General features: G+C 34.5%; 1 protein-coding gene across 4 annotated transcripts in view; it reads right to left on the bottom strand.

The window, feature by feature from the left end:
- Positions 1–25,052, bottom strand: part of CSMD3 (CUB and Sushi multiple domains 3) — a 1,146,349-nt gene that overhangs the window by 135,480 nt on the left and 985,817 nt on the right. For all 4 annotated transcript variants that reach the window (XM_045805628.2, XM_087864412.1, XM_045805629.2 and 1 more), the window contains 3 exons: positions 14,643–14,767; positions 8,252–8,348; positions 5,721–5,825 (listed from right to left, as the gene is read on the bottom strand). In XM_045805628.2, the coding sequence (XP_045661584.1) occupies positions 5,721–5,825; positions 8,252–8,348; positions 14,643–14,767 (327 nt within the window). The remainder of the gene's footprint in view (positions 1–5,720; positions 5,826–8,251; positions 8,349–14,642; positions 14,768–25,052) is intronic.

The raw sequence follows: 25,052 nt of genomic DNA, 5'->3' as shown, positions 1-25,052 counted from the left end.
CTCAAAATCCTCAGCAGAACTAAAGGAAGCTATTTCTCGTCTGAAGGCAGCCAGTAAAGACTGGAGGAGGTGACTACTATTTTAAACACAAAGGCAGCAAAGCAAAATTTTAAGAAACATGAAAAAGCCAGAAAACATGACACCACCAAAAGAACAGAATAATTTTTCAGTAATGAACCCCAAAGACATGGAGCTCTGCAATTTACCTCAAAAAGAATTCAAAATACCTGTTTTAAGGATGTTCAACAAGCTACAAAGAAACCCACAGAAAAATAATTCTTCAAAATCAAGAAAACAACACATGATCAAAATGAGAAGTTTAACAAAGAGATCTGTTCCCAATCTGTGAATTATTACAATCTCAGAAGGAGAAGAGGAAAGCAGGTAGAAGGTTTATTACAATGGGGCACCTGGGTGGCTCAGTCAGTTAAGCGGCTAACTCTTGATTTTGGCTCAGGTCATGATCTCAGGGTCCTGGGATTGAGCCCCACATCTGGCTCCGTGCTCATCAGGGAGTCTGCTTCAGATTCTCTCTCTCCCTCTGCCCCTCTTCTATCTCTCTTTCTCTCTCAAATAACTAAATAAATCTTTTTTAAAAAGAAAGGTTTTTACAGAAGTAATAGTACAGAACTTCCAAAACCTGGGGAGAGATTTGGACATCCAAGTTCATAAAAGTCATAGGCCCCCAAAGAAACTCAACATAAAAAGATATTCTCCAAGATTAATATAATAAAACTGTCAAAATGAAAGACAAAGAGAGAATCTTAAAAATAACAAGAGAAAAGAAGCTCATAATTTACAAGGGGAGCTACATAAGGCAATCAGTGACTTTCTCAGGAGAAACCTTATAGACAAGGACAGAGAGTGATGTTATACTCAAAGTGCTGAAAGAATAAAACTCTCAAGCAAGAATACTCTATACAGTAAAGTAGTCCATGAGAAAATGTCAGAGAAAAGAGATATGGTCCCACATAAACAAAAGTTGATGGAGTTCATTACCACTAGACCTGTCTTACAAGAATGCAGGAAGCAGTCTCTCAAGCTGAAACAAAAGGACGCTAATTAGTAACATGAAAACATACAAAAATATACAACACACTGGTAAAGGTAAGTATATATTTAAATTCAAAATACTTCAATTCTGTATTATGGTGGTGTTTTAACTACTTAACTCTAGTATAAAAGTAAAGGACAAAAGCTTTAAAATTAACTACAGCTATAATAATTTGTTAAGGAATACAAAAAATAAGGTAAATCGTGACATCAAAAACACAAAGAAGGGAGTAAAAGGACAGAGATTTATTATGTAAATGAAGTTAAGTTGTTAGTGTAAAATAGTTATATCTAGAAGATATTTTATGTAAGTCTCCTAATAACCACAAAGCAAAAGCTCACAGTAGATACTCAAAGGATAAAGAGAAGGGAATCAAAGCATACCACTATGGAACAATCATCTATTCACAAAAGAAAAGAGCAAGAGAGAAAGAAAGGAACATGGGAACTATAACAAAGCCAGACAATAATTGATAAGATGGTATTAGTAAGTAAATAATTACTCTAAATGTAAATGGATGGTATTCTCCAAGCAAAAGACATAAAGTAGTTGAATGGATTAAAAAAACAAAACAAAACAAAAACAAAACAAAACAACTATGCTGACAACTGGAAACTCCCTTCAGCTTCAAGGATACACATATGCTCAAAGTGAAGGGATAATAAAAGATATTCCATGCAAGTGGAAATCAAAAGAGGCAGTGGTAGCTATACTTATATCTGACTACATAAACTTTAACTCAGAAGCAGTAATAAGAGATCAAGAAAGCCACTGCATAATAATTAGATCATTTAATCAAGGGTATATAGTAATCATAAATATACATGCAGATAGGGGCACCTGGGTGGTTCAGTCAGTTAACATCTGACTCTTGATTTTGGCTCAGGTCATTATCTCAGGATCGTGAGATTGAACCCCATGTTAGGCTCCACTCAGCACAGAGTCTGCTTGAGATTCTCTCTCACCTCTCCCTCTGCCCCACCCTCCACTCATGTGCTCTCTCTCTCAATCTCTCTCTCTAAAATAAATAAATAAAATCTTTAATACATATGTGTGTGTGTGTGTGTACAGCTAACACGAGAGTACCACCCAAATATATTAAGCATATATTAACAGATCTGAAGGGAAAAACAGACAATACAATAATAGTAGAGGACTTCAGGACTTCACTTTCAACAATATACAGTTCATCCAGATAGAAAAGTATTAAGGAAATATTGGATTTGAACAATATTTCAGACCAAATGAACCTAACAGACATATACAGAACATTCATTGCAAAGCAGCAAAATGCATGTTTTTTTCTCAAGTATATACAGAACATTCTCCAGGATGAATCATATATCACCAAACAAGTCTTAGCAAAGTTAAGAGTAGAATCATATAAAAAATCTTTTCCAACCACAATGGCATGAAACTAGAAATCAATTACAGAAGGAAAACTGGAACATTCACAAATATGTGGAAATCAAATAGTACACTCACAAACAGCCAGGGATTGAAAGAATAAATCAAAAGAGAGATCAAAAAAATCTTGAAATGAACAAACAAAAAGAAGAGAAACACAACATACCAAAACTTGTGGGATACAGCAAAAACAGTTCTGAGAGGAAGCTTATAGCAATAAATGTCTACATTTGAAAAAAGGAAGATCTCAAATAAACGAGCTAACTTTGTATCTCAAGGAACTAGAAAAAGAATACACTAAAGCCAAAAGTTAACAGAATAAAGGAATTATCAAAGATCAGAGCAGAAATAAATAAAATAGAGAACAGAAAAACAACAGAGAAGACCAAAGAAATGAAGAGCTGGTTTTTGAAAAGATATACAAAACTGACATAACATTCTATAGGTTAACTAAAAGGAAAAAAGAGAGAGAGATAACTTAAATAAACAAAACCAGAAATGAAAGAAGGGACATTACACTGATATCACAGAAATAAAAAGGATCATAAGAGACTGCTATGAACAATTATATACCAAAAAAATTGGATACTCTATAAGAAAGGACAAACTCCTAGAAACATATAACCTACCAACTAAAACATGAAGAAATAGAAAATCTGAACAGAACAATAACAAGTAAAAGATTAAATTAGTAACCAAAAGCCTTCCAATAAAGAAAAGCCCAGGACTAGATGGCTTCATGGGTGAATTTTACCAAACATGTAAAAAGGAATTAATGCCAGTCCTTCTCAAACTCTTGTGAAAAACTGAAGAGGAGAGAACATTCTAAATCTCATTTTATGAAATCAGAATTACCCTAATACCAAAGCCTGATAAGGATACTACAAGAAAAGAAAAATGACAGGGCAATATGCATGACGAATATAGATGTAAATTTTTTTTAACAAAACAGAAGCAAATCAAACTCAGCAACATATCAAAAGGATCATAACCACCATCAAGTGGGATTTATGCCTGGGATGCAAAGACAGTTCAACACATGCAAATCAAAAAAATGTGATCTATCACATTAAAAGAATGAAAGATGAAAATCATGTGATAATCTCAATAGACACAGAAAAAGCATCTGACAAAACACCCTTCATGATAAAAACTCTCAACAAAAATGGGTATAAAAGGAATGAACCTCAACTTAACGAAGGCCATATATGAAGAGCCCACAGCTAACATCATACTCAACGGTGAAAGATTGAGGGCTTTTCCTCTAAGATAGTCAACAAGACTAAATGTACCCAGTCTCATGACTCTCATTCAACATAGTACTGGAACTTCTAGCCAGAGTAACTATGCAAGAAAAATAAATGAAAGACATCCAACCCAGAAAGGAAAGTAAAATTATCTCTGTTGGAAAATGATGCAATCTTATGTATACAAAATCCTGGAGACTCTACCAAAAACTATTAGAACTAATAAACAAATTCAATAAAGTTGCAGGATAAAAAATCTATACTCAGAAATGAGTTGTGTTATTATACACTAAAAACAGAATATCTGAAAAAGAAAGAAAATAATACGATTTATAATAGCATAAACAGTAACAACAAAATTTGGGAACAAATTTAACCACATTTAAACCATCTATAGATTCAACAGAATTCATGTCAAAATTCCAACGGCATGATTTCACAGAGACAGAAATTCATGGAACTACAAAAGACCCTGAATACCCAAAGCAAGCCTGAGAAAGAAGAACAAAGCTAGAGGCATCATTCTTTCTGATTGCAAACTACTACAAAGCTATAGTAATCAAACAGTATGGTACTGGCATAAAAATGGACACATACACCAATGTAACAGAATTGAGAGCCCAGAAATAAACCCTCACATATACAGCCAACTAACATTTGCTAAAGAAGTTAAGAATACTCAAGGTGGAAAGTGTAGTCTTTTCCCCATAAATGGTGCTGGGGAAACTGTTTAATCATATGCAAAAGAATGAAATCGGACCCCTATCTTACACTACTCACAAAAATTATTCAGAATTGGAATAAAACCCAATATTGTAAAAGTCCTAGAAGAAAACATAGAAAAAAAGCTCCTTGACATTGGTCTTGCCATTAATTTTTTGGATATAACACCAAAAGTATCAGTAACAAATTCAAAATGAGTAAGTGAAACTACATCAAATTAAAAAATAAATCTTCTGGGGCACTGGGTGGCACAGTGGGTTAAGTGTCCAACTCTCAGTTTCAGCTCAGGTCATGATCTCAGGGTTTTGCACCATGTCAGGCTCCACACTCAGTGCAGAGTCTGCTTGAGATTCTCTCTTCCTCTCCCTCTGCCCCTCCCTACCCCTGCTCCCACTCTCTTTCTAAAATAAAATAAATACATCTTTTTAAAAAGTCTTCTGCACAGCAAAAGAAACAATGAAAAGGCAACCTATAGAATGGGGGAAGTATTTGCAAATCATGTATCTAATAAGGGGTTAATATACAAAATATGTAAGAAACTCATATAACTCAATAGCAAAACAAGACGACAACAACAAAATAAACAAACGAACAAAAAAAACACAAAAATCAGTCTGATTAAAAAACAGGTAAAGGATCTGAATAGGCATTTTTCCAAAGAAGAAATACAAATGACCAATAGGTACATGAAATGATGTTTAACATCACTAACCACCAGAGAAACAGAAATCAAAGGCACGATAATATGTCATCTTACACCTGTTAGAACGACTGTCTTCAAAAAGACAAGAAATGACAAGTATTACTGAGACTGTGGTGAAAGGGAACCCCTGTTCATTGTTGGTGGGAACAAAAATTGGTAGTCAGTATGGATAAGAGTATGGAGGTTCCTCAAAAAATTAATAATATAAGTATCATATGATGTAGCAATTCTATTTCTAGGTATATATCCAAAAGATATAAAATGAGGATCTCAAAGATATATCTGCACTCCCATGTTCATTGCAGCATTATTCACAATAGCCAAGATATGGAAACAACCTATGTATCCATCTATGGATGAATGGATAAAGAAGTGTGGTATATATATAAAATTAAATATTAAATAATATTCAGTCAAGAAAAAGTAAAGTAGGAAATCCTGCCATTTGCAACATCATGGATGGACTTTAAGGGTATTATGTTAAGTGAATAAGTCAGACAGAGAAAATAAATATGATCTCATTTGTGTGTGCAGTCTAAAAAACTTGTTCTTAAATTTCTTGAGTGGCACATGATATTATATTTACCTGTGTATTCAAGGTGAAATCCTGCAGCAGAAACGCTGATGTCTGATTGAAAATTTAGATACAGATTATTAGACGTACTATTCAACAGATGGGGTATTGTTGTTCCTGAAATGATAATTGAAAAGGCAGATCAATGATCACATAATAAATATTATAGTAAAACTAAGTTAATTACTAATCAGCCAATAGATTATCCCTGAAATTATGTATTGGTCAACTGTTTTTCAGGAATTTTTTGATAAAAATATATCTCCCACATTTCTCTTTCATTTTATTGTTTGTGACCATCTCCCAGGAGATAATCCTTTGGGATCACTCTAGATTGCTCCCTAAAAATAGGCAGGAACAAAGAGCTGGTCAAAGCAGTAAATTTTATAGTCCCCTGAAATAAATGTTTTGAATTTCATGTGAATTTTAATATTCCATGCATGAGCTAATAGGAAACTTAATTTTATAAGTTTGCAGGTGATTTTTATAGTATAGTAACTTAAGATTATGTATGGGTTCAGAGGATACATTTATTTATTGCTCTTTTTATTATATATACGTATATATATTATATATGCATTTAATTTTTGTATATATGTATGTATGTATGTTCTTCTATACCAGGTAAAGTACTCTGATGTATCTGACAGCAAAGCTGATAAGTAGTGTTTGAAAAATCCCATTTATAAACTAGTGTTAGCCATGTCTCCCAGCAAATCCATTGTAATGATGTACTCCTGAATTTTTAAAGGAAATCAACTTGACTTTATTCAATTACTAAGTTGAAAACATAAAATATCTGCTTGAACCAATTACTTCTTGACTATTTGACACTGAGTAATAGTTCAAGATCCTTAATATTACAACTCAAGCAGTTTCAAACGACAAGCAGAAAAATAAGTGTCAATCCTATGTTTAAGATAACTTCAACAAGCATATTAGTTGATAGTATTGCAAAATTTTTCTGGAACTAGTTACTTAAGGTATAACTCTGTGGACCCTACCCACCCACTGATCCTTCTATAAAAGAAGTCAGGACTGATTCATTATAGAACATACAATTGTTTTTTTGTTTGTTTGTTTGTTTTCAACCTGTTATCTGTCAATTGTATCCTCACTGAATCACTGAAGACAGAGGTAAACTCGACCTGCCCTTAGTTTCCTAGAGAATCTTAGTGATTAAGAGCTGTGGCTCTGGAGTCACACCAGCTGGGCTCCAGTGTCATTCTAACATTAGCTGTACAACCTCGAGCAACTTAATCTCTCTAAGCTTCAATCACATACCAGAACTGCTAGAAAAAGCAAATGAGGAAATGTATGACAAGCCTCAAGTAGAGCTAGCCCTTGATAAATCAATAGCTGTTGTCATTTTTATTATCTTCATTGTTCTTTTTTTTTTTTAAAAGATTTTATTTTATTTATTTATTTGACAGAGATAGAGACAGCCAGCAAGAGAGGGAACACAAGCAGGGGGAGTGGGAGAGGGAGAAGCAGGCTCATAGCAGAGGAGCCTGACGTGGGGCTCGATCCCACAACGCCGGGATCACGCCCTGAGCCGAAGGCAGACGCTTAACCGCTGTGCCATCCAGGCGCCCCTATCTTCATTGTTCTATTTATTATTAAGAAAGTATTACCCCCAATCTATTCTAGACAAATGTTATGAGATTTCTTCCAAGAAAGACTTCTACCTTAATTTATATCTAAAATACTACTTATGATTAAACCAAGTCACTCTAACTCCAGATATTTCTTCTTTCCTTTTCTCAATGGTGATGCTGAAAAACTGGTTATCATACTCTATTTTAAAATCTACTAAAAACTTCAAACCATTCACACTGATTTAAGTATATCTGAAATGTAGAAGTTGATGGTTTAGCTGTGTTCTTATGTCTATGTTTAAAAAGTATATTAAAGTTAAAGGTATAGCTAAAATTAGAATAAAACTTGATTTCACTCTTCATATGTTGGAAAAAGCTGATAGATTATTGCATAAATTACCTTTAAAAACCTTAACAAATTAAAAAACCTTCTGGTCTTGGTACCTGGGTATATATTAACTTTATATAATTTTATTCATTCCATAGAAATAATTTTATATTCTCTTTATTCTCACTCAACAGTACCTTGTAACATTCACCATGTTGTTACACAGTCTCTAAAATTATTTTAATGGCTGGGTAACACTCTATTGAGTAGATAGAGCATAATTACCAAGCACTGTCTAATTTTTAACTATTTAAAAGAAAAGGGCACACATATTATTCCTGAATCACAGCTCAGCTGAAAATATTACTATAAAAGAATCAATAAATAATTACATAAACATAGTAAGAATATAGCAAGGTTTTAAATAGCAATTTCAAAGTCATTACCTTTAATGCCTTTCAAACTTCTAACCTGGTAATTTAGTTCCCTGTGTATAGTTTATAAAAAGCAATTCAAACTGCTAAGTCAGAGTTCTGGAAGGTCTTTTAAAAAGAGAGAGAGATTTTTATATTCCTAATTATATCTGTATTTTAATTAAGCTCAGCTCTTCTATTTACCTGAATAACTTCCAAGTCGTGGAGCATTGTTGTCTCCCCCATCATAAAAGTCCAGAGAATCCCAATTATGTTCTGTAGCAAAGCTGACAACTTGCACCTGTAAAATAATAATTACTGATAAGAAAACATATTTCTAACAAGATGCTAATATTATAGCCCTTATCACCTCATTAGAAGAGAGAACTCCAAGCTGGGACCATGTCATTGTGGCCCTTCATAGAAGGATTTTAACAGAGCTCATCTTTGCCATTGTAGCACTGGCCTACATGCGCTGACTTTGGTGAGAGAGCCTATGGGGCACCTAGCAGTGTTCACTATGGGTATAACATTGATAATATCTACTGCCATTTCAGAGCGTTCTCTTTATTAAAGGCTGTGGGTTAGAGGCACCTAGGTGGCTCAGTCAGGTGAGTGTCTGACTCTTAATTTCGTCTCAGGTCATGATCTCAGGGTCATGAGATGGAGCCCCACATGGAGCCCATGTCCATTCAGCAGGGAGTCTGCTTGTCCCTCTCCCTCCCCTCCTGCCCCTTCCCCCACTCTCTGTGTCTTTCTGTCTCTATATATCTAAGGTAAATAAAGAAAAAAAATCTAAAAAAATAAAAATAAAGGCTTTGGGTTAATTAATGTCTTAGTGCCAGGAATCCCAAAGCATGTTGTAAACAAATGGTTAATTTTTGTGTTCTGTAGTTTTAGATTCTTGCCAGTTTAACTAGGCTTATACTGGATACATTTTATTTTCCTTTATTTGCCTAACTTTTGCTCAATTTCCTTTCATTAAAAAAATTAACATTATTATTCCCTATGCACATTTTTAATAGGTCTCAATATGGATGACCAAAATTATACTTTATAACTGATTGGGGTACATGCTGGAGAACAATTCTCTCATGTCTATTAAATTTTATTTAAAGAAAGAGGCATGTGTTACTTTGCTGCACTTCACTTGGCACAGCTTGAGCTTTCGCAAGAACGCACAGGACCCCCACAACTGTGGATGTGATCCTTTTTCTCTTCGTGTAGCTAATTTTATTGTTCTGGAGGAAAGGAAGGACTAACTTTATTAGAATAAATTCATTTTATTTAGCTAAAGTCTGTTATAATTGTAAGCACTGCACTCATTCGCTAAATAATTATAACAATTACATTCATTAAAAATGTCTTATCCACAAAAGAGACCCTCATCATTCTTCCCGTCAAGTGAATGCTGGTGCCTCTTTTCCAGGGGTGAGTGCCACATGGCAACAGATACCCCGCCTGTGTGACAGGCATTAGGCCCAATGGCAACGTTCCAGGACAGGGAGAAGAATGGAATTAAAGCTGTATGACTGTAATATTATCACCACCTCCTTAAACAAGGATCAATTCTCTCCTCATATCTGAATTTTCCTTTCCTACAATTCAGGGGAAGAAGAGATCATATTTAGCTGAAATAAAAGAAAAAAGAAGAGAAAGGAAAAGAAAAGAAAAAAAATGTAAGGATTCATGCAGGAGTTGACATTTGCGATAAGCTTAACGTATTGAGAGGTTTTCCACTGCAAGAAATTATTGAGTTATAAAAATGTAGAGGGGGCAAGCCATGAGGTGGATTTAGTGAACCATTGGTAATCCAATTTAGCCACAGAAGGTATTTACATATGAGGAAATATGCATGCAAAGTTAGGAAAAGTAGAGAAAAGTTAGAAAGAGTAAGCTTAGTGGATAAATACAAGAGACTGCAGAGTTAGGACGCCTGGATTTGCAGCTTCTTGGCTCCCTCCCCTGGCTGCCATGTAATCCTAGAAGAGTTGTTAATCTTTCTATGACTTCAATTACTCATATAAATCATCGTAGTAGTAGTAAAGGTATCTGATTCATGGAATTATTTTAAAAATTAAATTAATTTTAGTTGAGAATAGTGTCCAGTGTTTATAAAAGATTTAATGTATCTTAGTTGAGACAGACTGGCCAAGAGACTATAAAGACTAAACACCACAACAATAATTAGGCAATCGAGTAGTCCACTGAAGGCTTTAGAAGAAGCAAAATCAGAACTGCTTTGAGTACTACACTGCATTAGATGAAAGAGATACAAGTGAAAGGACAATTTCAGTGTCCACTGCATCGTCTATGTGAGAAGCAATGAAAGACTGAAGTAGGTTGGAGGCAGGAATAAATAGTAGAAAGGGGGACAGAGATGTCACATGTGTTGCTACAGGGGAAGTTACCGGTTTTTGTGTAATCTGAATAAGGGAGGGAAGTGAGAGGGAAGACTTAAGAATAATTTAACTTTTTTCCCTGAGTTATGGAGATCAGAGGGGCGGTGAGAACAAAAATGAAGACATCTGTAGGAAAGCCTATTACCTTAATGAGAAAAAGAAATTTTGTTTAATTCTGGATACATATGTATGACAGCCTGAATATTGGCTACCAAAAATATCAGGTCCTCATCCCTGGTGCCTATACATACTGCCTTACATGGAAGAAAAAAAAAAAAAAAAAGGTCTTTCAGATGCAATTAAACTAAGCATCTTGAGATAGGGAGATTATCCTGGATAATTCAAATGGGCCCTAAATACAATCATAAGAAAGATGTAAAAGGAGATTTGACACAGACAGAAGAGAGAAGGCAATGTGACCATGTGGGCAAAAAATAGAGTCATATAGCAGACACTAAGGAGTGCCAGGAGCCACCAGAAGTTAAAAGAGGCAAGGAAATGTTCTCTCCTAGAGCCTGGGCAGCGGGAGGAGTGGAGGGTCAGAGCACAGCCCTGTTAGCACCTCAGTTGCAGCTCAGTAAAACTGCTTTGGGACTTCTGGCCTCCAGTACCGTGAGAGAATAAACTTCTGCTATTTTAAGCTATCAAGTACATGGTAATTTGCAGCAGCCACAGAAAACTAACCCAATTTACCACTCGGAGTCTGGGCAAATTGTGAATGTAGTTTGGCACAATAAACAGAGGGTATGGAAGACTCAAGTAAATGAGTGAGGACCCACAATGACAAAAAGCCAAATGAGAGTCAAAGTAAAAGATTTAAAAAGAAGCAGCTATTGATTCAGCATTTAGAAGAACTTTGCATTAGATGGAGTGGTCCATCATGGTAACAGGATAGCTTTATGAGGCAATGAATTTCCAATCACTAAAACCAGATATTCCTCATATAGACATTCAAATCTCATTTTAATTTGCTTGTTAGATTAGCTCATGATGATGATTCTACAAATTGACACAATTAAGTAACGAACATTGTTTTCCCATGGTTATTCACATAAAGATCGCTCTTTCACTTGATAACTCTGTTATTATAGCCCGTTTGGAATTCTCCATCAATATACTTTGTTAAAATAGACAGGCAAACAAATGAATACACTAGTTCCTACAAACTTCTCATGTAAACTTAATATAACAAATTACTCTATTTGTTGAGGGTATTTCTAAAGACAGTTCAATCATTCTATGTTATTTGTAACTTTTTCAGCATTTTAAATATTTCTTCTTTCCACCACTGGTTATCCCATTTCATCTCCTACAGGATTTATTGAATATTCATATAATTCTTTATTCACACACATTTTCATCCTAACTGAATAGAATAAAATAAGCATTGTTTTAAACCTGATGTAGTAGTCAGGTAGCTTTTAGGTAAAGTTAGTGAAATATCAAATATAATTAACATTTTACATATATGTGTATGTATTATATAATTTTCTATGATTTAGAGATATGTCTAAAATTAACATACATATAAGAGGTTAATTAGAAAAAAAGTGTTTGGCAGTCCTTTAGAGTATTTAAAAATAAAAATCCAGTATGCTTCACACTTTATAAGTTTGATAAATGTTCTGTTAAATTCAAAATGTTTTCTAAAGTGTGATCATTAAATAAAATGCTTCCTCAGTGAAAGATTTTATATTTTATAGTGTCATTTATATTAAGTGTCCAGTTCTGAACAGTGTTTGGCTAGGACAAGTGACATACAATGTACTTTGTCTGCAGATGTCTTCTTAGTTCATCATGCTGTCTTAACTCCTTAAAATAGTCTAAAATTCCACTGCTTGGGGAGGTATTCATTGGTTCATTCTAAAAATATTTACTGAGTGTGCTAGCTGCCAGAGCAGACTTAGTACCCTCATGAGCTTATGGATAATTAAGTAAGTAGTAACAGTAAAATGTGATGGGTGTTATAATAAGGAAATTACAGGGACCTATGAGAACATACAGCATGGGACTTAACCTTTTCTCAAGTTCACGGAAAGTCTTTCACAGGAACTGTTTTAAGTTGAGACAGAAATGATGACTAAGAATAAGCCAAATAAAGGGAGATCAAGGAGAGTGTTGTCTGGAAAGGGAACAACATGCACAAAGGCCCAAAGGCAAAAGAGAGCTTTTATAAAGAACTAAAATAGGGTAAACAGAAGAGGTAAGAAATGAGGACAAAGCACAAAGGCATAATCAACTTGTCAAGGAATTAAGGATATAGGGGACAGTTGAAGTATTGTAAGCAGGAAAGTGATATTATTAGGTTTTTAATTTTAGGTTACTCTCTTTGCCCTCCGAGGAATAGATTGGAGGAGAAAAAGAACCTGGGAGAGGGATGATGACCACCCAATCTAAAGTGATTAAAATCTGGATGTAGAGAAATAGACTTATTTGATTTGTGAAAGACAGACCTGACACTGACATATTTCATTGTATAGAGCAGAAGAAGGAAAAAAAAAATCATCAAGATTTCTGGCTTGTGCAACTGAATGGATGAGAGGTTCATTCTGAGACAGAGAACACTGGAGAAGTTCCATAATAATGAGAAAAAATCATGAAGTCAATTTTGAACAGACTGAATTTGAAATTCCAGCAAGAAGTTTAGCTGAAAGTACCCAGTGGGCAGTTAGATATCTAACCAAGAGATTAAATTTTACCGTTCTTCTTTTAATATAATACTATATAATCAGGGGTGCCTCGGTGGCTCAGTTAGCTAAGCATCAGACTCTTAATTTCAGCCTGGTCATGTTCTCAGTGTCCTGAGATGGAGCTCTGCCTTGGGCTCTGTGCTCGGTGGGGAGTCTGCTTGAGATTCCCTCCCTCTCCTTCAGCTCCCCACTCCCCACATGCATGCTCTCTCTCTCTCTCAAATAAAAATCCTTGTTCATTCTACCAGTGATGAGACAGGATTGATTGGTTTTCCCTGAATTTTACATACAAGTTGGCCATAAAAGGACAGTACAGCTAGTAAGAATATAAGCATAGATCTATAGTCTTTTCATTTTTAATAGCCTTAAAACACTGTAAACATACATTTCATATTTTCTCATTGGTTTACTGACTTATTTTACTCCTAATACCCGTCAAGTGATTTTTTTTAATTTTCTGAAAAATTACAAAGATAAATTCAAACAGGTGATTTTTTTTAACTGAAAATTATACTACTCTCTAATTTCAGTTTTAATGAATGATTTCTTGACTACTTTTTCCATAGCTGATAGATATCTCAAGTTTCCAAAGGAAAATCTTATGACTCAACTGGAGAAGTAATCAAGTTAGTTTTATGAAATATAGATTATGTAATATTTTGTGAAGAATAATTACTTTCCATGGAATATATACTGAATCAGGAGTAAAATGCCATCAATTTACCCAGAAACAATCTCCTTGTAAAACAGAGTAACTGGTCAAATTTCTCCTCCTCAGTTGTACTAATATTATATCACATTGATTGTCAATAGACTACCATCCCAGTTCCTTGCTAACAGAGAACTGATTTTGTTTAAGTAAATGAGGACAGTATACATCAGAGGAAGCTGAGCCCCTTGCTTAATCTAGGTACTTAATACTGATTTGTTTGAGCCAAATCATAATAGATCTTTTGCTACTGGCCAGTATACGGCTTAGGAATGGATATTCTTCTAATTTTGATCAATAGGACAGGAGGGAAAGTCTACTGGAAGGATTTCTAAAAAGTTTTTTTAACCACTGTAAAGCTACGTAAGATAGAAACATTCCATTTTGGCTACTGGCCATTGCTGCATAAAGCTATTGTGGCTAGAGTTTTTGTAGCCATCTCGAGATCATGAGAAAAGAAGCTTAAGAACTAAGCCAACAAGCTATCTCAGAGAAGAGAGAGAGAGAAAAACCTGGGATCGAGAAGGACACAACTAAACCTCTGAAATAAACAACCTTTACCCCATGATTCCATGTCATGTAGAGCAACATATTTTTTCTTATTGTTTATGCCTTCTTGAATTGGTTTTCTGTTTTCTGCCGGTGGAAAAATTAATAAGTATCTTTCTATTTACATTCAACCGTGCCAGTGAAAAGCATTGGCTAAACCTTTAGAAGTAACCTGCAACCTGTCATCTCTGAAAGGATTAACTTCAAACATACAATGAAAAGGAGAAAAATTTAAATTTTCTTACTTGAATGCCAGCTCCCTCTGGCACTGTGATCTTCCATACACAATTCAGATTGTTGTCATAAGGCTCAGGGTATCCAGGAGACAAAATAGTCCCTTTGCGCTTAGTTAAAATTCCACCACAGGGCACTAAAAGTAAAACAATTCAAGAGAGGGAGTTAATTCTAATGCAAAGGATTAAAGTAAGAGAAAAGGTCAGAGATAACATCTTAGACAGATACTAGAATTGCAAACACAGCCAAATCTTACTATTTTTTAAAACTCATAAGAAAAATGAAAATTAAATCTTCCTTCCTAAAAACTTTTAAAAATAATTAGATAACATGAATGGATAACCTTACAATGGCATATCTAAAATCATACTACAATTAACTCAATGACAGCCTATCTCCAGTATATTACTAAAAAATGCATTGGCACATTTGCATTAAAATTGCTCATATCTAGAAATAGAATTTTTTGAAGAATTATCTTATATTTGTCACTTTATTCTTTATGCATCCTTTAAAGAGTAATAGCATCTTTTCAGGAGTAATCAAGATGCTAATAACATTTATACAGAGCCTACTGTTCGCCTGGAACTCTTCTAAGCAATTTACAGATTTTTAACTCATTAAAGCCTCCCAACAATCCAATGAGATATAAATAAATATTCTCCTCATTTTACAGGAAATAGAGTCACTAAGCGATTAAATAACTTGCCCGAGATCACAGAGCTAGTAAGAGATGAAGACGAAATTTGAATACTGATAGTTTGGCTCCAGACTCCATGTCCTTCAGTGGAAGAAAGAGACTTGATATGGGGCCAGTCTTGTTATTGCCAGTACAATATGACAAGAAAAAGTAAGTGTGTAGACCTGCTCTGAAGTCAATAAAGGCCTCTATCACTTTTTAAAAGTACTAATCTTAAAATTCTCATACCACTGATACTATCAGCTTGGCTCTGGGCATGACCTAACTTACAATGTTAAATGCTGTGTGATGTTAGATACGCTCCTTAAATTCTCTGAAACTCAGATACTTTGTATGTGAAATGATAATGTGGTTGTTTAAAAAGGGCTTTTGTGAAAAATATATAGATAGGATAACATACATAAAGAAGCTAGCACATTGTTTGGAACACAATGAGAGGTCAATAAATTGTACTTCATTTTACTATTTCCTTTCACAACTATTATTATTTTAGATACCACTGGTACTCTGATCCTTGGGCATTTGTTGTAGTCTGGTTATAAGAGTGAGATATCAGGATATACCTTTTATAATAATTTTTAAAAAGTTAATAATAATTTCTGCTACTTTCAAAGCCTAATGAAAAACCTAGGTCAATTGCTCAAAAGAGTGCTACAAACGTTTTTAACAGTGTAAAAATGTATCTTTAAAGAAAACCATTTTGTTGTAATTTCCTATAAATTTATGTTATATATTAATTCAGGTTAAATTGGTCAGAAAAAAATTAGCTCCTTTAAAAACAAAACCAACAGTTTTGGATGACTTGAGAATTAACATGTCAGGAGTGGAAGAAGAATTCTATAATAGAGATTCACCCCCAAAACAGATTAAAAATAAATGATTGACGAAGTGCTGATTCTGAGTTGAAAGAAAATACAGATAACTCTTCCTCTCCATTGGCACTATCCTACCTCACTCTCATTTTATTTCTAGGTTACTACATTAATCATATCAATGGACCTCGTTATGGTGGGTATATTATCCATGTAATATGTCTCATTATTACTAAAATGACCTTTTTAAAATTAAAATTTGATCATGTTATTTCACTACTGAAAATCCTTCAAAAATCTCCCTGTGGCTTCAATTCCACAGATAAACGCAGTTAACTTTATCAGTCTCTAAATACATCTCCAGGTTTATATGCACCCATGATTTCCTAATATGTCATCATCCCAATCCCCCATCCCAGTTCAGCCTACTGAACTAATATACTCTCTTAAGGCTGTGATTTGGTATGTCTTCCCCCACATAGCCAGCACTACCATCCACCGTGACTCGATGTTGACTTTACCTCTCTACCTCTTTGCTGACTCCCTTATCTGTTAAGTGTCCCATAGTTTTCCATAGCACCAAGTTTTTTCTTATACAACTCTATCACAGTATAGCTCATATTATGTTTTCGTATTCTTTTTATATGTTAGTCTCTTCCAATAGACTGAAGTCTGAGAAGATGAAGCAATCAACTTTTGTCTGGAACTCGGCTCACTGTGGTGCCAAGTTTCTAACTCATCTACCCTTCGTTCCCTGATACCACAGTGACAAATCCCCTCTTCCTCACTTTCCCGACTGTCCTCCATCCATTTCATCAGGCCTTTGTCTTCACTCCATTGAAATGACTATGCCAAAGTCACCAGAATATTCTTGTTACAATGTGATATGCAATTCTTAATTTTCAATTTACTCAATCTATGAGTAATTATCTCTTCCTGTTGATCACTTCAACTACCTTGAGCCTTTCTTTGCTTGGCCATGGAGACACCACATTATTCTACTTTTTTCTATACCACTGGCTATACTCACAGTCTTTCTCCCTCTCCTCTTTCTTTCTCTCTTTCTTTCTTTCTTTCTTTCTTTCTTTCTTTCTTTCTTTCTTTCTCCCTTTCTTTCTTTCTCCCTTCCTTTCTCCCCGCCTTCCCTTCCCCTCCCCCCTTCCTCTCCCTTGTCCCTCCCCTCCCCTACCTTCCCTTCCCTTCCTTCTCTCTCTCTTTCCTTCTTTCTGCCTCATCCTCCTCCCCTGATCCTTTAAATGTTGTAGCACTCTTTGACCTAGGCAATCTTCTCTTTTCTTTCTAACCATCACACCTCAAAAATGGTATCTATTTCCATGTCATCAATATAGTATGACTACTAAATGTTTATCTCAAATTTTGACTTTTGCTCAGAATCCTGCAATAACATGCCTAATAAGTATCTGAAAACTAATATGTCTAAAACAATACTTCTGAAATTGTCCTCTACCTCTACCATTCTCCATCTCAGTAAATGTGACTAACATTCACCCAGCTCTAGGCCAGAAATCTAGGACTCATTTATCTTAATTTCTCTTCCTTATATTCAAATTCACATTTATATCTATGTTCAACCTATCAGTAAACTTCCTTATCTCCACTAAAAAAAATAAATTGCAAAGCTTATAATTCTCACCCCTGATCATGACTTTCCTATCAAAATTACCATTACTTTTCCTCTCCACTATTGCAATTGCCTTCCATTCTGTCTTCTTGCTTTACTCCACCCCTCTTTACACTGGCCACAGTGATTTTTTAGAAACTAAGACCACATCATTCCCTAGCTCAATGAATTCCCTCACTGCTTAGAGAAAAGTCAAACTTTCCATGGCCTCTGAGGGTCCACATGACTTGGCCTCTGCTCTGCCCCCCAAACTCTTCTATCATGCTTGCCATCATTCATTCCGTTCCAGACACCTGGGATTCTTGCTATGGCTTAAACATGTCAAGATCTGTGTCTGCCTCACAGTCTATATGTATGTTTACCTCCAAGACTATTACAACCCTCTCTGTTCATTTCATTTGGATATAAAACAGCCCTGGATGTATTCGTCTGACCTCTAGCCCTTTCTTTACTTTTCCCCATAGTACATACCACTATCTGAAAAAAGAGAACACATTACTGATGTGTTGCTCAATTTCCCTCTACTAAAATGTAAACTCCGAAAGGGCAGGAATCTTATCTTCTTATTCAGAGCGAGAATAGAAAGTGACACTTGGTAAGCACTCACTAAATACTTGTTGAACAGACTGGTTGTATATCTGTGTAAATATCGTGGTTACAGGTCCCTCTTCATCGTTCCTGCATTATTCCTTTCTCCCAGTATTTTCCTAAACAAGCCATATATAACAATATAAATTTTCATATTACAATATATAAATATACTATAAAAGTATCCCCAGATAAGCATTACTATACACATGATACTTTATAAAGTTTCAATTCCCATGTATGTTACTTTCCCAAATATTTTTTTCCTATTTTAAAAGATCTATATTTCCCTACTGATTATTAAGAGAACAGGCTTTAGACAAGCATCCTGGGTTCAAATCCTAATTCTGCTTTTATCTCTAAACCACAGAGGTTTTACTATCTTAAGAGAAATACTAATCTTATCTACCTCCTGGTGTTGGTATCAACATTAAAAAAGAAAATGCTTAATAGTGCTTCTTACAAATACTAATTGCTATTTATTACTATTTTGAGTAACCTCTTCATGGATGAATGGATGGATGAATAAATGAATCAGTGAATGAGGGTTCAGCTCCTGTATTGATTGATTTCCTCATCAATTTCTCTCCTGCTCTAAGAAAAGATGATATAAACAGGTGTTGCCATGGATCTAATACAAGTAAAAAAACTTCTTTCTGGAATTCTAAAGGTTCTGCATGTTGGGTGGAAGGGGGGGCAACGAGATAAAGGTGATGGGATAAGCAGCTAATTAAAGACATTTCGCCCAAAGGCAATAAATGGCAGGTTCAGGGCTTTTCAAAAGATACCTCCCACTAACAAAAGTACTTATGCCTAAGGCCATATATTGTCAGAGCTATTAGTGGCTGCAGGGGGTTATTTGAATCACAGAGTCTCAGAGGGAGGAGAGCTTGGAGTTTTATGAGACTGAAAATTTTAAGAAATCTGAAGTGTAAGAATGTCAAATTTGGAAGATAAAAACTCAGTCTTGGCATATTTTTCAGTTTTATATTTTTTTCCAAGTCCAATGTTCTTATCAAAATATCATTGTACTTTATTATAATTTGCCTAAGGATGGCTGGATATGATAGATTTGTGCAAGATTACTAAATATCATTTACATACTGGTCATTTAAACCTGTGGATCCCCTACCTTAATATTTGACCATTTTAACTATAAGCACCACTCACATACCATGACTAATAGAGTTTAATTTCAGTCTGTTTTTGCAAAATTATGGAACATTTTATTGTGTTTTACTCTAACAACAACAAAAAAGGAAAGTGTTGGTAACAGCATTAAGAACCGTGAAACTAAATTAATATAGTGGAGTTGGAAATCATTAGGAATGTGGAAAGCTGCCTTCTTTGGTTTCAAACGGATACTCACTTGGCTTAAGTTGTTAGCTGAGCATTCACTTAACAGTAAAGGTAGAGAAAATACAATGATAAAATCTGGTAAATAGATTGTCAAAGGTTATATCTAAACTGTAAAGAATAGAGAATTTGTTCTCTCTCAGAATAAAACTACCCATATAATATGTAAATCTATTGTTTATGTTTTACCTATGTCTCTTTCCTACAGAAATATTGTCAGAAGAGTTCCAAACTTCCAATGGCTCGTAAAGGTGTAAGCAAGCAAAGTGAGCAAGAGCATCACCACCTGGTGGGGAGGATATGTGTTGTAATGAGCACTAGGTATTATATAAGACTGATGAATCACAGACCTGCACCCCTGAAACAAATACAAAAAATAAAAAAATAAAAAGCTTGAAATTGAAAATACATGGGCCCTGGACTTGAGGAATTGTCCAGTTGTTTGACCTCTACAAGAATTCAGGAAATGATCACAGTTAATTGTTAAAATCCATTCCCTGAGCAAATGTTTATTAAACACCCATTAGATCCCAGGCCCTCTCTTGAAGGAACATGAAAACAATACAGTGTCAGGGCAGAGGAGGACAAGAAAGATTAAGAAACTAAAAACAAAACAAAATAAAACAAAAAACAAAAACAAACAAAAAAACCCAAACTACATATAATATGGTAGATGCTTGTCATTAAAGAAAAGCAGGCTAAAGGTATAGAACAAATGGAGGGAAGGTAGCAGAAAATTATTTTGGATAGGATGTTCAAGGAAGATTATTAGGTTCAATGAAGTGATGTAGTAAGCCTAAAAGATACCTTTGGGAATGCATGTTCCAAGCAGAAAAAATAGCAAGTTCAAAGATCTTGATGTAATTAATACTTTACTCATGAACAAATGTTGAAAATGAACTAAAATTAAAGATAATGCTTTGGGACACCTGGGTGGCTCAGTAGGTTAAGCATCCAACTCTCGATTTTGGTTCAGGTCATGATCTCAGGGTCATGAGATCGAGCCCTGGGTTGGGCTCCGCACTCAGCCAGAGAATGCTTGTCCCTCTCCCTCTGCTCCTTCCCCTCACCCCCTCAAATAAATAAATAAATAAAATCTTAAAAAAATAAAATAATAAAATTAAAGATAACGTTTTGATACTAACCTAAAGATGACCGTGTACTTGACTCTCATATTTGAATCTTTAAAACATCAAACCTTTTCCTTTTTTGAATATTTTCAGACACAATTATTTTTATTCAGAACATTTTGAAGCCAGAAATATTTACAATTAAAAATAGAAATACAGGTATATTTTCATTTATGTAGAGATTAGCATTTGGACCAAATGGCAGAACCTAAACTGAGTTATCATCTGAGTGTCATTTAGAATCATCACCTTTCTATTTTTGGTCTCACACTGATACCACAGGTTCTTCTCTTATATATTAAATTTTCTGGATTTACACCTATTCTACAGGGTGTACATTATTTCTCAAATGGTATAAAGTAATCCTTTTCATGTGGACTAGGCAGAAAACAAGTGTCCTGTTCAAATTTCTATCTCTAGGTATGCACTTTCAAACAAATGCAAAATAAAAGATAGTCTGTTCTATGTTCAGACTCTCCATAGACACAGCGACAGGTTTCTCAAAAAGGCCAGGGACCTACCTACAAATAGACGGACTTCTGACAGACAGACTGCAATGGCTCCCATGTAGTTCATCTTTTGCCCTTAAAGTAGAAAGTGAGGCTGAATCTAGTCAGGTTGGGAAAAGTACACTAACATTTACTCAGGAAGTTGAATGTCAGCCATGAACTAGGGTCCAGTCTGGAAGTCTGATAGGCTTTAGTGCCTGCTAGGAGCTTTTGTCCTTGCTGAATGACCATAGTTGAAAAGCATCAGCTTTCTTCTATTTACATGGATTTTTATTTCTGATGGCAAAAACACTGGGATTAAACAACTGATTGATAGATGTGACATATATGAAAAAGTTTTGTAATACTCCTGAAACTAATATTATACCTATGTTAAAATAACTGGAATTTAAATAAAAACTTGAAACAAACAAACAAAAATAAACTAACATCTTCTTTCATTAAGATACAAACAAAAAGCTTTGTAATAATATAGAGTAGGGGTTTTCCTCTGCTTTAAACTAAAATCCATTTATGTTTAGGGTTTAAAATTCTCCTTATCCCACAATATATTCTTTTTTTCTCATTTCCCTTTCTTTTCTTCTTTTCTTTTTTTTTTAAAGATTTTACTTATTTATTTGACAGAGATAGAGACAGCCAGTGAGAGAGGGAACACAAGCAGGGGGAGTGGGAGAGGAAGAAGCAGGCTCATAGCAGAGGAGCCTGATGTGGGGCTCGATCCCATAACGCCAGGATCACGCCCTGAGCCGAAGGCAGACGCTCAACCACTGTGCCACCCAGGCGCCCCTCTCATTTCCCTTTCTTATTCCTAAAATGTTCTTTCATTTTTCTTGCTTTACTCCTTTTTTAATGTTCTTTTAACTCTTTCTTCTTTTAACCCTATCTCATTTTCATATTTTCATGGACAAAAGAAATTTTTTTGGATAATGCAGTTTTTTTAACTTTTTAAGAACAGAGGAAAAGACTAAATGAATGCACATCTTTGTTAAATATATATATACTCAAAGCCAATTACAATTGTATTAATCACTGTTTTGTTTTTGTTTTGTTATAATAATATTTTTTTTAAAGATTTTATTTATTTATTCGATAGAGATAGAGACAGCCAGCGAGAGAGGGAACACAAGCAGGGGGAGTGGGAGAGGAAGAAGCAGGCTCATAGCAGAAGAGCCTGATGTGGGGCTCGATCCCAGATCGCTGGGATCACGTCCTGAGCCGAAGGCAGATGCTTAACCACTGTGCCACCCAGGCGCCCCTATAATTATATTTTTTTATTATATTATGTTAGTCACCATACAGTACATCTCTGGTTTTTGATGTAAAGTTCGATGATTCATTAGTTTCGTATAACACCCAGTGCACCATGCAATATGTGCCCTCCTTACTACCCATCACCAGACTATCCTAATCCCCCACCCTTTGTTTTTGTTTTGAGAGAATGAGTATGCAGCAGAAGGAAAGAAAAAAAATCTTAAGCAGGCTCCACGTCCAGCACAGAACCCAATGCAGGGCTGGATCTCATGACTGTGAGATCATAACCTGAGCCAAAATTAAAAGTAGGACGCTAAACCCAACTGAACTACCCAGGTACCTCATCACTGTTTAAATTTTAACTTTATTTTAATTTTTTACTCTTGCAAACAATGAGAACAAACCAAATCATGAACATACACCTACTGTTTTAAGTCCGTTCCTTTTAAACCATTTGTCCTTAAATGTGTCAATTGATAGAAATTTCAGTCTCCCAAAATAGCATATTTTAACAAATAACTACTATTATTCTCAAGAAAATTAATATTATATTTCTTCCAATGTCTTTCTTAAAAGGTTTAAGTGCAAAAAAAAAAATACTGCATTCAAGGGACGGTAAATTATTAGAACTGGAAAGGATGATAGGAGTCCAGGTTTTTAGGCTTTTTAAGATGCAAAAATCTTCTGTGGAAGATAATTTTTACATTTATTAACTTTAAAATGTTATTAAAACAACATATCAACAATGAGAATAAATAATATCAAGACTTTTGTCAGCACTGCATGTAAATTCTATATTCTAGATCCAATACCTTTAGAATTAAAGTTTTCTCTTCTGATTCTGCAAGGGAAGATTTGGCAACAACAAAAACAACTTAATTATTGAGTACTTACAGGGTTCCAAGAACTATGCCAAATCATTTAATAGTCACAATAAACCTACAAGGAAATTCTTTTATTTTCCTGATTTATTGATATGGCAATTGAGAATCAGAAATTGTGTAAATTTTCTAGGATCATGTAGTAACTCACCACATCTCAGTGTTGAGGTTAGAGCACAAGACTATTGCCCAAGACTTAATTAACCCTTATGCTGAGAACTTACAATTCTCAGCTGTGGGGATTTTACTCAGTTTTACATGATTCTTTACAAGTTTTCCCCTTAACATGATAAATACACAAATAGAACCTTTAAGGGATAATTTATAGATTTACACTTCAGTACTTTGCATATATAGGTTCTGGGATCAGTCAGTAATAAATGGATTTTTTTCAAAGATATTTAAATATTAATGAGCTAGTTTATGAGTTTCCAGATGTCATTATATCATTCTATTTTTATAATAAATGATTATCTTCAAGGAATTTTCATCATGTATACGAAACTAAATCAAGACAGCTACTTACCTAGTTACCTTCTATTATATGGTATTGATATTTTCTATCAATACCTACATAAATAAACTAAAAGTGACACAAATTATGTAAATAATTACTGAGAAAAGTGAGACAGAAATAATGACTGATTCCTGATATTTATAGAGAAATATTAAAAAATCCATTGTGAGGCTTTAGAGATTTATTATTATCATGTGTCTCTCTTCAATTATTAAACTGATTTAAAGTAATGTAATTTCCGATTTATGCATATTGCATGACTAATTTTGGCATAGACATATAGGAACATTTCTCTCAGCTCATGGCCCTTTAGTTTAGGATAATTTATTTATTACTATTTTATAAGGAAGGCAACATATATTGTGGCTCAAAAGGAGAAACGTCTGTTTTGTCCTTAAGAGGGTATAAAAGTACAGAAAGGGGAAGGTCTGTTGGTTTCATTAACCCTAGCTCCATGCCAGGTAAAAAATAGGAGGAACATTAACTTTAGATGATTTGTTCTCCTGTACTTATTGACTGTCAAAAATGTATTTCAATAGGGTAAGTAATCTCACATTATAAATAAAATGTAGATATCGAATTAAGAAAGAATTAGCTTATAAATCAAAACCTGAAGAGAAGCAGTCCTTTATCATTCAGGCTGAGGTTTGGAATCAAAAATTTTTACTGCTCCTACTCCAGCACCTACTGTCTCCTGTCAGTTTAAAAAAATAACTATTTTACCTCTCTAAAACTCAGTTTATTCAATTGTAAATTCTGAAAGTAACTTTTCCAATTGGTTTGCTCTAAGGATTAAATTAAATATGTATCTAAATGGCTCAGCATGAAACCTGGCAAATAGAAAGGATTAAGTAATTGGTAATCATATCAGAAATTGTGGCTATTTAGCTGAAAGATGAAAAAGTTGAAGAATTATTTATAGTCTCCTTGTGTTTTAAATTATTTTTTTTGGTAGTTTTCAACAAAGAAAAGAATAATAAAATAATAGTTTACATTCCATTTATTATAACGGGCAGAACTAAAATTTTTGTTTTA

The sequence above is a fragment of the Ursus americanus genome, chromosome 9 (genome assembly GCF_024610735.1).
Source record: "Ursus americanus isolate L20-20 chromosome 9, mUrsAme1.1.p, whole genome shotgun sequence".
Lineage (NCBI taxonomy): Eukaryota > Metazoa > Chordata > Mammalia > Carnivora > Ursidae > Ursus > Ursus americanus.
The sequence above is the reverse complement of the archived record's forward strand: the minus strand, read 5'-3'. Positions and strand labels throughout refer to the sequence as shown.